Raw genomic sequence first — 14,400 nt, forward strand, 5'->3', positions numbered from 1 at the left:
AAGTTACCTGTGGTGTTGATGTTTAGGCTGGGGTAGACATAATTATTTGTGTGCTCTAGGGCAACAGTGTCTAGATAGAATTTGTATTTGTTGTCCTGGCAAATTGACTTGTTTTGGCAGATCATTTTTGGGGCTTACTGAGATTCACTATCAGAGCCCAAGTGTGACAGAATCTGTGCAGAAGACGTAGGTGCCACTGTAGAACCACCATGGTTGGGACAGAAGCACCAGATCATCAACAAACAGTAGACATTTGATTTCCGAGTCCAGTTGGGTGAGGCTGGGTGCTGCAGACTGATCTAGTGCCCTAGACAATTCATTGATATACATGTTGACATGAGTGGGGCTCAAGCTGTGTCCCCGCGGCCCTAAGGAAATAAATGAGTGTTTTTTGCCAATATTAACCGCACACTTGTTATTTGTGGACATTCATTTTATAATGTCATATGTTTTTCTTCCAACACAGATTTCCATCAATTTGTATAGAAAACCTTCATGCTAAATTGAGTAAAAAGCTTCTTTAAAATCAACAAAGCATGAGATGATGATGATTTTGTTTTGGTTTGTTTGTCAATTGGTGTGCAGGGTGTATACGTGGTCTGTATTTTGGTAAGAAGGACACTGAGGACATTTTGGAGTCTGCTGTTGATACTGCAGACATTTATTTTTAGATTACTGTTAATTATTGGGGTCAAATTTGTCTCCACTTTTGTGGATTGGGGTGACCAGATCTTGGTTCCAAATATTGGGGAAGATCCTAGAGTTGAGGATAATTTTGTGAAGGTTTGTTTTTGTTCTTGGTTCTTTGTTATATGGCCAAAAAAGTTGGAGAAGTGGTTTATCCATACATCTACATTTTTGGATAGGTAGCTCGTTTGTTTAGTGCGTTCCAAATTTCCCAGAATGGATTTGATTCTATGGATTCTTCAATCACATTGAGCTGTTTTCTGACATGCTGATCCTTAATTTTTCTTTGTGTGTTTTTGGAATGTTTTAGTTTTTCCTCATAGTGAAGGCGTAAACTAAGATGTTCTGGGTCTGTGTTTTTGGTTGGACATTTCTTTCTAAGGTTTTTGCATTCTTCATCAAACCATGTCTCATTCTTAGATTTTATGTTTGAATAAAATGTTTATATGTTAGCTGATAGTCAAATATATTGTCCATGATTCCTCAAAGTGAGTAAAGAAATGGTTTAATTTGTCTGGGAGCAAGACGTTGATATCCGCGACGGGGCTGGTTTTCTTTTTGTTATCCGTTTTTGACTGCAGACCCTGCCATGTACATCTCGTGTTTAGAGTCGCAATTTAACGGCTCACTTTGTCTCTATACTGACGCTTTGCTTGTTTGATTGCTTTGCGGAGGGAATAGCTACACTGGTTGTATTCGGCCATGTTTCCAGTCGCATTGCCAAAATTAAAAGTGGTGGTTCACGCTTTCAGTTTTGCGCAAATGCTGCCATCAATCCACGGTTTCTGGTTAGGGAAGGTTTTAATAGTCACAGGGGGTACAACATCACTGATGCTCTTGCTAATTAACTCGCTCACCTATTCACCGTATACATCAATGTTGTTGTCTGAGGCTACCTGGAACATATCCCATTCCACGTGATAGAAGCAATCTTCAGACCAGCATTGGATAGACCTCACGGGCGTTTCCTGTTTTAGTTTCTGTCTATAGGTTGGGAGCAAAAAAATTGAGTTGATCCAGAAGGCTACCAGCTCGTGTCGCTCATTTGATATGCTGATATAATTTAGGAAGCCTTGTTCTCAGATTATCTTTGTTAAAATTCCCAGCTACAATAAATGCAGCCGCAGGATTTATGGTTTCCAGTTTACATAGAGTCCAGTGAAGTTCTTTCAGGGCCGTCAAGGTATCTGCTTTAGCGGTGATATACACGGCTGTGACTATAATAGAAGAGAATTCTCTTGGTAGTTAATGTGGTCGGCATTTGATTGTAAGGAATTCTAGGTCAGGTGAACAAAAGGACTTGAGTTCCTCTATGTTGTTATGATTAAACCATGAGTCGTTAATCATAAGGCATACAGCCCTGCCCTTCTTACCAGAGATATTTTTTATTCTGTCGGCGCGATGCGTGAAGGAACCGGGTGGCTGTAACGACTCTGACAATATATCCCGAGTGAGCCGTGTTTCCGTGAAACAGAGAATGTTTCAATCTCTGATGTCTCTGGAAACGTCAGAGTGTTTTCTTTCCAAAGCTGCCAATTATATGCACAGTCGAGCATCTTTTCGTGACAAAATATTGCGCTTAAAACGGGCACGTTTTTTTATCCAATAATGAAATACTGCCCCTAGAGTCTCAAGAGGTTAATACCCTTTCTCTTGACAGAGGGTTAGTGTGCTCTTATTGTCCTGTGCCATGCCAGGGGCTCGTCTGTGTGGAAGATGAGTTTGGTTACGTTCCCATTCTTGTAATAGTCAGCAAATTGTGTCTCTGGAGGGGCTTAATCTTTGTACTTTTTACGTGCATGATAATTTTTTTATGTGGGGAACTGCACATTGATGGCCTCTGCATAAGCGTGTGAGGCCTCTTCATTTGGGTTGGGATTGTGTTCAGCTGGCATTGTTATATATAAGGGCATTCACACCTCTCACTTTGCACCTATATGAAAATGGACGTTGCTGCCAGGATGTCTGTCCTGTCCTAACTTAGCATTTGAGTCTTCATATAGTAAGGTATCTTAAAGTAATATATCTAGAGATTATTGTAACATCTTTCTCTTACTTCTTGGCCTTGGAAGTAGCTCTCAGTTGTAGGTTTGGTGGTATTTTTAGTTTTCTTTCTGTGCTTTTTCTGCTGGTTGTTGTTTTGCTGGGTGGCCCTTGGCAATTTTTGGTAATAATATTTTTGTCCAAATTCAAGGTTGTTCGCTTGAATTTTCTCTTTGGATTGAAGGTTCTGTTGTAAAGGGCAGTTTCCTGAGTAAGTCCATGTGAAAAAATCCAGGTTTATCACACAAATTTCTGGAAAAAGTTAATGAGCTCATGACCTCTGTCTCTCTGTCTCCTTCCTATCCTTATGTGTGAAGGATGACATGGAAGGCTCTGGTGTGGGAGTGGCCAATGGGGTTCCTGGAACCCGAGGGCTAGACGGGCGACAGGTGGGTGTCCTCTGCAGCTGGAATTCAATTTTAGCTGCAATATATACTGTATGTTTTGATTCTGCCATTTTAATAGATTCTCTCACTGATTCCACTTTATTCTGTTCACTTTCAGGGTACTACTGGCATCCCTGGCCTACCGGTATGAGCTTTACTTTGGTATCATTTCATATCATTTCATCAAGAAAAAGTACAAATCATTAAATAAAAAGTTTAGACACCAATACAATGCAATCCATCTCAATATTCTAACATGAATTCCTTGTGTGATCAGTTTCAATTTAACTTGTGGTTTGTATTTCACTCGTTAGGGAAAGCCTGGTTTCCCTGGTGCTCCTGGCGAGATGGGAAATGAAGGACTACAAGGAAGAGATGGCCAACCAGGGTTGGACGGTTTCCCTGGACCTAATGTATGTCAGAACCTGCTTCCTTCCACCCACCTCACAATATCTACATAAGGTTTCTGAGCCATGTAGTTAGCGTTAGCTAGCTATCTGGGAACACCAATTCAGGTCGGTCCTGGATACCTGCTGGTTGTGCAGGTTTTTCTCCTCCAGACTGAAGGTCATGATTAGCTGATTACATGTGACTGGTTTGTGGTGCAACTGGGCTGAAAATGAATGCCTGTCTAGATTTAATCTGTTCTTGTACACAAAGACAACGATTAAAAATCAAAGTGGGGGACAAGGTTGGGGTTCAATCTTCAGCAAGTCAGCTCAGAGAAGGAACTGAAATTGAATTTATGGACATCCTTTTTCTAAATAATGGACTTTTTCTCACAAATGTATGTTTTTCTGTTTGGTTCCCCTTTCATTTTCCAGGGACAAAAGGGGGACAGAGGAGAAAGAGTGAGTTTTTCACGTTTTCCTAGAATTAAAATGTCATTCAAGGGACATAATAAAAGGACAATTACATGCCTAAAGCAAGACAATTTAATACAGATATTGTGTACCAAAAATGGAACTAGCTACCAGGAAATCAATGTGTTTAGCAATTAATCATCAGGCGGATGAGAAAATCTCTGACCCTCTGTCAGTTATTAGGGGCAACTTCCACCTAGTCCCATGAAATGTATGGATTCTGTGCCAGCATTTTTTTGTCACTAAAGGCTGATGTTCTATTCGGTCTGTTTTTTAGGGCGAAACTGGTCGCGATGGAAATGGACAGCCTGGACCACCAGGCCCACCCGGCCCACCAGGACAAATAATCTACCAGACCTCCGGCAGCGTAAGGCCTCCTCCCGAAACAACCCCTATAGCCCCTACCCACCTAGACACTAGCCCCTCTAGTCCCTACACCTCTAGAACCTACGCCTCTAGACCCTACCCCTCTTGCCCCATTCCCTCTAGAAATTTGTTATGATCTGAAAGGCTTGGATATTATCTGAAAGGTTTGGGCTCCCGAGTGGTGCAGCAGTCTAAGGCACTGCATCACTATAGTACCTGGTTCGAATCCAGGCTGTATCACATCTGGCCGTGATTGAAAGTCTCATAGGACGGCGCACTATTGGCCCAGCGTTGTCGGGGTTTGGCCGTAATAAGCCGTCATTGTAAATAAGAATTTGTTCTTAACTGACTTGCCTAGTTAAATAAAGGCTAAATAAATAAATAAAAAATAAAAAAAGTTGCGGCAATATGTTACAACTACAAAATTCCTGGCATATCTATTGGCAAGGTTTAGCTTCTAGCGTATTGCTTATTTCTATCTGACTATTTTGTATCTACATGAAGTTCCTAGGGGTGTGGGTTAGGGGTCTGGAAATAAACATACCCATCCTTCTGCATGATCATCTTTAGCTCTACTGTATCTCCACCTGCAACATGGATGGTTGAGTGTGCATTGATATTAAGTTGTTTAGTTTCTCTCTTTGCAGGATGATGGTGTCGTTGGAAGAGCTGGGCCCCAGGTAGATGATTTGTCCTGTTTGAAAACTCTGTTACCATTTATGTGGTTCCAAGTTACTCCACTCACTTTTGATACGACTAAGTGTTTAATTGATGAACTAGGTCATTTATTTTCCAAACTTGATTGCTCAGTTGCAGTAATTATTAGGGCTGTCAAACGATTTAAATATGTAAATCGATTAATCGCATGATTTTCTGTAGTACATTTGAGAATTTGCTCAAATTTGGTGCTAAAGAAAGATTTTTCCATTGGAAAAAGCAGTGCATTGAGTTACAGGCATACTATCCTTTGATTGTAAGAGACGGAAACACAAAATAATCTGTATCAGAAACAAAATAATCCCACATTTTTTTTTAAGTAGGCCAATCAATGTTCACAAACACATACTGTTAAAGCTTCAGGCATTCTAAATGAGTATTCTCCCAATTTCTGATTGAAGGGTTGACTACAGGAAAACAATTATTTGCTCTAAGGATACAAAGAACATTCGAACCTGTCTAACAATGTTATGACTTCCACAGAAAACAATAACAACAGGGCCCCCAGGTCTGAGTTCCTGCAATACAGCTATTAGATCTAGCCTAGGCTACTTCAACATGAACTAGTCCCAAGCTACTACTACTAGAATTGGAATAATTTGCTTAAAACCTTTGACATGAGAACTACAACAAAAACAGTAGCTAAATGGAATGGATGTCCTGTTCTGATTTACAATCATTGTGGGAAGTTATAGTTATATCAATAGGCATTCAGCCATGGCATTATAAACATTAGTTTGGTTAGATAGCATAAGCATAAATATCTAGCTACTTCTGTACAAATATGTTTTTGCTGTTATCTAAACAAACTGGGAATGTGTTTATGGTTTAACTTTCTGTACGTTGTCCTTGAAAATTGTTGCTGAAAGCTGTGCACGTAATTTGTGTTTAAGAGACTGCAAGCACTACATAACAGCAGCTGCCACCGACTGCAGTGTCCATGTGTCCATTTTTTTTACAGCAGAACATTTTATATGCATTATTAACATGTAAAGAACATTGTCCTTGGTAATGTTATTAACATGTTAACTTTGACAGCCCTAGTCATTATGCTTGATGTAATTTCATCAATGTTTGAAATCCAACCAGCGACTCAATCAAAAGCCACAATTATAAAGGAGCCAATGACTATAAACTTGAAACTAGTGGTGGGCACCAATATTGATAATTCGATTTGATATTGATATGAGCGAGGCATATGTTGATATCGATTTATCCTTGCTGGTAGCCTACACTATTATGTAAAAGAGTATACATGTGCCAGACACAAAATCCTCTCGCAGGCTCTCAACTAAGAAGCATACTTAACTGGCTGATGATGGGCCATCAACGGGCGTTACATTGTATGGTTGGGTAGGTTCCCAGATCATTCACACTTTCCCTAATGGGCAATCAGCTGGAAGTTGTCTAGACACTAAAGCGGTGAAATGGGAGTGTACACAGTTTCAATGTTATTTATTCAAGCCAATATATCGGTTTCTGGAAAAAAGCAGCTGATATTGATATAGATTTTCCATATCGGTGCACATCACTACTTAAAACCTTGGGTCATAGTCATTCACTCATTACACTTTTACACTTTAGCTTCTATAACAAAGGTTAGGCTACACATCTACGGAGATGGCAGTAACCTTCTGTTTCTATTTGTTGTATGTAATTAATATATAACGCTATCGCTGGCGTAGTGCAGTTTCTCTGAACACCCCGCAGAGGCTGAGTTTGCCCCCCTCCCACACTTCCTACCGTTAGGGTATCAGTTCACACTCCTTCAGTGGCCTCCAACTGCTCTTAAATGCTAGTAAAACGCATGTTCTTCAACCGATCACTGCCCGCACCTGCCCGTCACTACTCTGGACAGTTCTGACTTAGAATATGTGGACAACTATAAATACCTATCCAGACTCACATTAAGCATCTCCAATCCAAAGTTAAATCTTGAATCGGCTTCCTAATTCGCAACAAAGCCTCCTTCACTCATGCTGTCAAACTTACCCTCGTAAAACTGACTATCCTACCAATCCTTGACTTCGGCGATGTCATTTCCAAAATAGTCTCCAACACTCTACTCTGCAAATTGGATGCAGTCTATCACAGTCCCATCCGTTTTGTCACCAAAGCCCCATATACACCACTGCGACCTGTATGCTCTCGTTGGCTGGCTGGCCCTCACTACTTATTCATCGCCAAACCCACTGGCTCCAGGTCATCTATAAGTCTTTGCTAGGTATAGCTCCGCCTTATCTCAGCTCACTGGTCACCATAGCAATACCAACCCGTAGCACGCACTCCAGCAGGTTTATTTCACTGGTCATCCCCAATGCCAACACTTACTTTGGCCACCTTTCCTTCCAGTTCTCTGCTACCAAATACTGGAACAAATTGCAAAAATCACTGAAGTTGGAGACTCATATCTCCCTCACTAAATTTAAGCGTCAGCTGTCAAGGCAGCTTACCAATCGCTGCAGCTGTACACAGCCCATCTGTAAATAGCCCATCCAAACAACTACCTACCTCATCCCCATATTTGTTTTTGTTTTTCTGCTCTTTTGCACACCAGTATTTCTACTTGCACATCCTCATCTGCAAATCTATCACTCCAGTGTTAATTGCTAAATTGTAATTACTTCGCCACTATTGGCCTATTTATTGCCTGACCTCCTTACTGCATTTGCACACACTGGATACAGATTTTTCTATTGTGTTATTGACTTTACATTTGTTTATCCCATGTGTAACTCTGTGTTGTTGTTTTTGTCGCACTGCTTTGCTTTATCTTGGCCAGGTTGCAGTTGTAAATTAGAACTTGTTCTCAACTGGCCTACCTGGTTAAATAAAGGTGAAATAAAAACATTTTAAAAATTATGTGGCGCTAGTGCTTGTAGTAGCATATAGCTTTGCTTTAATGGATACATGTTTATTTTTTTTGTCATAATTTTCTCATGTTAAGCCTAACGTTTATGTTTCACGAAGCTATAGACCTCTGCTATTGAGAATGCTGGCTGGTGGCAATACTTAATTAAAGTGGCATGTTCAAACATTGCAGATTGTAATTGTAATTTTCGATGCAACAGTATTAGAGGGCGACCATCTATGATTTTTCAACGCCGATACCGATTATTGGAGGACCAAAAAAGCCAATACCGATTAATCTGTCTATTTTTTTTTATTATTGATTTATTTGTAATAATGACAATTACAACAATACTGAATGAACACTTATTTTAACTTAATATAATATATCAATAAAATCAATTTATAAAATCAAGTAAATAACGAAACATGTTCAATTTGGTTTAAGTCATGCAAAAACAAAGTGTTGGAGAATAAAGTAAAAGTGCAATATGTGCTATGTAAGAAAGCTAACGTTTCAGTTCCTTGTTCAGAACATGAGAACATATGAAAGCTGGTGGTTCCTTTTAACATGAGTCTTCAATATTCCCAGGTACGAAGTTTTAGGTTAGTATTGCCAGTGTAACAGTATAGCTTCCGTCCTTCTCCTCGAACTAGGAACACATCGACAATAGCTATTTCACTTCGGTTACACCAGCCTCATCTCGGGAGTTGATAGGCTTGAAGTCATAAACAGTGCAATGCTTGACGCACAACGAAGAGCTGCTGACAAAACGCACGAAAGTGCTGTTTGAATGAATGTTTACGCGCCTGCTTCTGCCTACCACCGCTCAGTCAGATACTTAGATACTTGTATGCTTGTATGCTCAGTCAGATTATATGCAACGCAGGACACGCTAGATAATATCTAGTAATATCATCAACCATGTGTAGTTAACTAGTGATTATGATTGATTGTTTTTTATAAGATAAGTTTAATGCTAGCTAGCAACTTACCTTGGCTTAATGCATTCCCGTAACAGGCAGTCTCCTTGTGGAGTGCAACGAGAGAGAGGCAGGTCGTTATTGCGTTGGACGAGTTAACTGTAAGGTTGCAAGATTGGATCCCCCGAGCTAACAAGGTGAAAATCTGTCGTTCTGCCCCGGAACGAGGCAGTTAACCCACCGTTCCTAGGCCGTCATTGAAAATAAGAATGTGTTCTTAACTGACTTGCCTAGTTAAATAATAGGTACAAAAATAAAATATGGGCAAATCGGCTCCCAAAAATGCCATTCCGATTAGTCGGTCGACCTCTAAACAGTATACTAATCAGTAACCAATAGATTTGTTTAATTTTATGTACAACTGTCCTGTAGGCCTACAGCCTACTTTAGCCTTCCTCACGTTCTCTCCGAGCTTGAATAGAAAGACTGTGCTGTATAAAACCAGTCTATTAATGTCAAATAGTACAATCAGTCAACCGTCAAAATAATATCTTACTAGGGATTGTTTAATTATGCAGACAATGCAGTCTAGCCTCTTTGCCTATCTTTAGCTATACAGTGCATTCGGAAAGTATTCAGACTCCTTTCCTTTTTCCACATTTTGTTACAGCCTTATTCGAAAATTGATGAAATGCGTGGTTTTGAAATCGAGCTCAAATGCATCCTGTTTCCAATGATCATCCTTGAGATGTTTCTAGATCTTGGAGTCCACCTGTGATAAATTCAATTGATTGCACATGATTTGGAAAGGCACACCTGTCTATATAAGGTCCCAAGCCATGAAGTCTAAGGAGTGCCGAGACAGGATCGTGTCGAGGCACAGATCTGGGGAAGGGTATCAAAAGGGTATCAAAAAATGTCAGCAGCATTGAAGGTTCCCCAAGAACACAGTGGCCTCCATTCTTAAATGGAATAAGTTTGGAACCACCAAGACACTTCCTAGAGCTGGCCGCCAGGCCAAACTGAGAAATCAGGGACAACGGCCTTGGTCAGAGAGGGAACCCGATGGTTACTCTGATTGAGAATTCTTCTGTGGAGATGGGAGAACCTTCCAGAACGACAACCATCTCTGCAGCACTCCACCAATCAGGCCAGACGGAAGCCACTCCTCAGTAAAAGGCACAAGACAGCCCACTTGGAGTTTGCAAAAAGGTACCTAAAGGACTCTGATCATGACAAACAATATTCTCTGGTCTGATTACAACAATATTGAACTCTTTGGCCTGAATGCCAAGCGTCACATCTGGAGGAAATCTGGCACCATCCCTACGGTGAGGCATGTTTTTCAGTGGCAAGGACGGGGAGACTTGTCAGGATCGAGGGAAAGATGAACGGAGCAAAGGACAGAGAGATCCTTGATGAAAACCTGCTCCAGAGCACTCAGGACCTCAGACTGGGGTGAAGGTTCACCTTCCAACAGGACCATGACCCTAAGCACACAGCCAAGACAACGCAGAACTTCCTTCCATCTCATATTGCATATTTTCAAATAAACAGCAAACCTGGTTTCAAAAAACAGATAAAGCAACACCTCATGGCACAACGCCTCTCCCTTACCTGACCTAGGTAGTTTGTGTGTGTATGTAGGCTACGTGTAAGGGAGTGCGTGCTGGTGGCAGGGAAGTCAGGCGCAGGAGATCGACCTTGGTATAAACGGAGCAGTTTAATAAGTGCTCAAAAACTCAGAAAACCAAAATATACAAAATAATACAAGTGGGTACAAAACCCTTCGCAAACCAGAACATAACTTGCACGTTGCTTACAAACAAACAATCACCGACAAGGACATGAAGGGGAACAGAGGTTTAAATACACAACATGTAATTGATGGGGTTGTAACCAGGTGTGATACAAGACAAGACAAAAACCAAAGGAAAATGAAAAGAGGATCAGCGATGGCTAGAAAGTCGGTGACTTCGACCGCCGAACGTCACCCGAACAAGGAGAGGGACCAACTTCGGCGGAAGTCGTGACACTACGTGTGTCCTTTTAAAAATGTATGTTGTTCTGTCCTAGAGCTGTTCATGTCTAATGATGTTCGGTATTATGCCATTCTGTATTATGTTTTGTGTGGACCCCAGGAAGAGTAGCTGCTGCTTTTGCAACAGCTAATGGGGATCCTAATAAAATACCAAATACCAAAAAAAGTACTGAGTAAAGGGTCTGAATACTTGTGTAAATGTGGAAGTTCAGTTTTTATTTTCAATACATTTGCAAAAAAATCTAAACATCTGTTTTTGCTTTGTCATTATGGGGTATTGTGTGTAGATTTAATCTATCCGTCTCATCACTCGTAGGCTTACCAGTGTACAGTACACAGAAGTGGGGCCTCTCTTATGAGCGCCATTCGGTCTGGCAGTCATCAGCTTGGTTTTCTGGTAGAGGAGAAGGAGGGACGGCCCTTTCAATAGAGCAGGGCTCTCCATCCCTGTTACAGGAGAGCTACCCTCCTGTAGGTTTTTATTTGGAACTTACCCGATTTAGCTCTCCAGGAACAGGGTTGGATGGAATCAAGAAGAGGAGGAGCAAGCTTCCACCTGCCATGGTGTTTTGTCAGTCGAGGTGGTAGCTTTGCTGATGTGATTATCTTCTGTAATTTAGCACAAGCTTGATCAGATAAAGCGTCTTTGTAGCCATGCTGGTTAAGTGTCCCTTGAATTCTAAATAAATCACTGACAGTGTCACCAGCAAAGCACCCCCACACCATCACACCACCTCCTCCATGCTTTACGGTGGGAACCACACATGCGGAGATAATCCGTTCACCTACTCTGCGTCTCACAAAGACACGGCGGTTGGAACCAAAAATCTCAAATTTGGACTCATCATAACCAAAGGACAGATTTCCACGGGTCTAATGTCCATTGCTCATGTTTCTTGGCCCAAACAAGTCTCTTCTTATTATTTGTGGCCTTTAATTGTTGTTTCTTTGCAGCAATTCCACCGTGAAGGCCTGATTCACACAGTCGCCTCTGAACAGTTGATTTTGAGATGTGTCTGTTACTTGAACTCTGTGAAGCATTTATTTGGGCTGCAATTTCTAAGGCTGGTATCTATAATGAACTTATCCTCTGCAGCAGAGGTAACTCTGGGTCTTCCTTTCCTGTGGTGGTCCTCATGAGAGCCAGTTTCATCATAGCGCTTGATGGTTCTTGCGACTGCACTTTTCCGCATTGACTGACCTTCATGTCTTAAAATAATGATGCTCTTTTGTTCTCTTTGCTTATTTGAGCTTTTCTTTCCATAATATGGACTTGGTATTTTACCAAATAGGGCTATCTTCTGTATACCACCCCTACCTTGTCACAGCACAACTGATTGGCTCAAATCCATTAATAAGGAAAGAAATTCCACAAATTAACTCTGAAATGCATTCCAGGTGACTCATGAAGCTGCATGAGAGAATGCCAGGGGTGTGCAAAGATGTCATCAAGGCAAAGGATGGCTACTTTGAAGAATATAAAATATATTTTGATTTGTTTAACACTTTTTGTGCTTACTACATGATTCCAAATGTGTTATTTCATAGTTTTGATGTCTTCACTATTATTCTACAATGTAGAAAAACGTCAAACTAGAGAAAAACCCTGGAATGAGTAGGTGTGACCAACTCTTGACTGGTACCGTTTATTAGGCGAAAGCTACATTTACACAACCCACTTTTAAGAAATACCATTTGAAGTAGTTTTCCCAATGGCCTTGGTCATTTTCATAACTAACATTATTCATTCATCAAGATATTTTATTAATGTTATCATTGGAAACAAATGTTATTTTGTTGCAAAACCTATTGAGAGCATATAATGCAATGAAATCATGGTAATGATTCATGTCCTTTTGAGTTGAGTTGATTGGAAAACTATTTTGTAGGGGGAGATAGTGGAATCCTTTACAATACCACTAAATATTGATTTGACTTAATGGGTATACATCCCTACCAAATATTTGGAACGATGTGTGGCCTTACTTATTAACCAGTCATGAAAAACGGATAAATCATTTTAACAGATTTTATGTTGTCTCTCCTTTTCTTTTCTGTAGGGTGAAACTGGTCTACCTGGCCAAGCTGGATTCCCTGTAAGCATTGGTTTTCCTAATGTTATCCTACAGTTCTTCTAACGTTGTGTTCTAACACATGTGGATGTCATAGTGAGGTGGATATTTGCCCTGAAGGACCAAAGAAATCAAAAATGTGTGCTAGTTTGATGTGTGATAAACAGCTCATTTTCAACTTTGTTGTATTTTCTAAAAGGGTCCTATTGGATCAAAGGGCGACAAGGGAGACCCAGGACAGCCCGGTTATGGAGTCAAGGTCAGTGATGTGACCGCACAGCAACATAGCCCTATCATTAGTGCTACAGTGCACCACTATGTAAGGCCTATTCCCAGCAAGTGTTTCTTCTGTGGGGGTTAACAAATGAACAGATTGTCTTTATATGTGTCTCTTCTCAGGGCGAGAAGGGCGAGCCTGGCTTAATCATTGGGCCTGATGGGAGTCCTTTGTACCTGCGAGAATTGTCGGGTGAGAAGGTGAGTGTCTCACTATTGACTTCTGTTTGCCTCTATCTTATCTGTCTGTTGGCCTCATTAAACACCAACTTCATCTTCTGTAGGGAGACAGAGGACCTGCCGGACCTGTCGGGCCTCCTGTAAGTACTTTTAGGCTCATTACTTTACATTACGTTCTTACTATTTGAAGCTGCCTTAAATTAAACTGACTCAGCGATATGACGTGGTCACGAGTTTCAAGTTTTATTAGTCGTGTGACCAGGTTACACATAAGAATAAAAAGTAAATGGCTTGGTAGAATAGAAAAGTATAGTAGCAGCAGTTGTAATTCTGTGTGTAGTATGAGTGTGGATGTGTGTGTTTGGGTGGGTGTGTTCATGTGTACTAAGGTGCAGAGAGTCAGTGCAGTTGGTCAGTCCATTTCAAGTGTTCAGCAGACTGATGGCTTGTGGATAGAAACTGTCTCTGAGCCTGTTGGTCTGAGACCAGATGCTCCTATACTGTCTGCCGAACAGTTAGTGACTGGGATGTGTGGGGTCCTTGATGATGCTGCGGGACTTCTTCAGGCACCATTTTGTGTAGATGTCCTGAATGGATGGGAGCACGGCCGCATTGAGCGACAGTAGGGCAAGAGATATTGTCAAGAGAGAGTGTGAGGCAAGAGTCTGCACTTGTCAGCACCAGCACAGATACTCTTACTGCATCTTTGCATCTTTGCATGTGCACGACAGTTCACGTCTCTCTTCTGCAAGGGCATAGCTGCATGACAGCAAATGCTGACATGTGCAACCACTCGCTTCATGCAGTCTTTAATTTGTGTCGGAAGTAGCCCTGTTTCTCGTGGTAAACACATATTGCTGAGTCTACCTTAAATAAATTGAGCTGCCATGTATATCAATAGCTATGTTTCCATTAACTTGTCTAGTGATTTTATTGTCAACATTTAAAAAGTTTGCATAGAAAATGGATTCAGCAATTTCCTGCTAGGGTGCATT

At 41.0% G+C, this 14,400-nt stretch overlaps 1 protein-coding gene across 4 annotated transcripts in view; it reads left to right on the forward strand.

The window, feature by feature from the left end:
- The window catches only part of LOC115131144 (collagen alpha-1(XVIII) chain-like), a 180,355-nt gene that overhangs the window by 142,045 nt on the left and 23,910 nt on the right, over nucleotides 1–14,400 (forward strand). For all 4 annotated transcript variants that reach the window (XM_029662980.2, XM_029662769.2, XM_029662820.2 and 1 more), the window contains 10 exons: nucleotides 3,048–3,119; nucleotides 3,235–3,261; nucleotides 3,431–3,529; nucleotides 3,941–3,967; nucleotides 4,257–4,346; nucleotides 4,993–5,025; nucleotides 12,938–12,973; nucleotides 13,149–13,208; nucleotides 13,349–13,426; nucleotides 13,510–13,545. In XM_029662980.2, coding sequence (XP_029518840.1) covers nucleotides 3,048–3,119; nucleotides 3,235–3,261; nucleotides 3,431–3,529; nucleotides 3,941–3,967; nucleotides 4,257–4,346; nucleotides 4,993–5,025; nucleotides 12,938–12,973; nucleotides 13,149–13,208; nucleotides 13,349–13,426; nucleotides 13,510–13,545 — 558 coding nt within the window. The remainder of the gene's footprint in view (nucleotides 1–3,047; nucleotides 3,120–3,234; nucleotides 3,262–3,430; nucleotides 3,530–3,940; nucleotides 3,968–4,256; nucleotides 4,347–4,992; nucleotides 5,026–12,937; nucleotides 12,974–13,148; nucleotides 13,209–13,348; nucleotides 13,427–13,509; nucleotides 13,546–14,400) is intronic.

The sequence above is a fragment of the Oncorhynchus nerka genome, linkage group LG1 (assembly GCF_034236695.1).
Source record: "Oncorhynchus nerka isolate Pitt River linkage group LG1, Oner_Uvic_2.0, whole genome shotgun sequence".
Lineage (NCBI taxonomy): Eukaryota > Metazoa > Chordata > Actinopteri > Salmoniformes > Salmonidae > Oncorhynchus > Oncorhynchus nerka.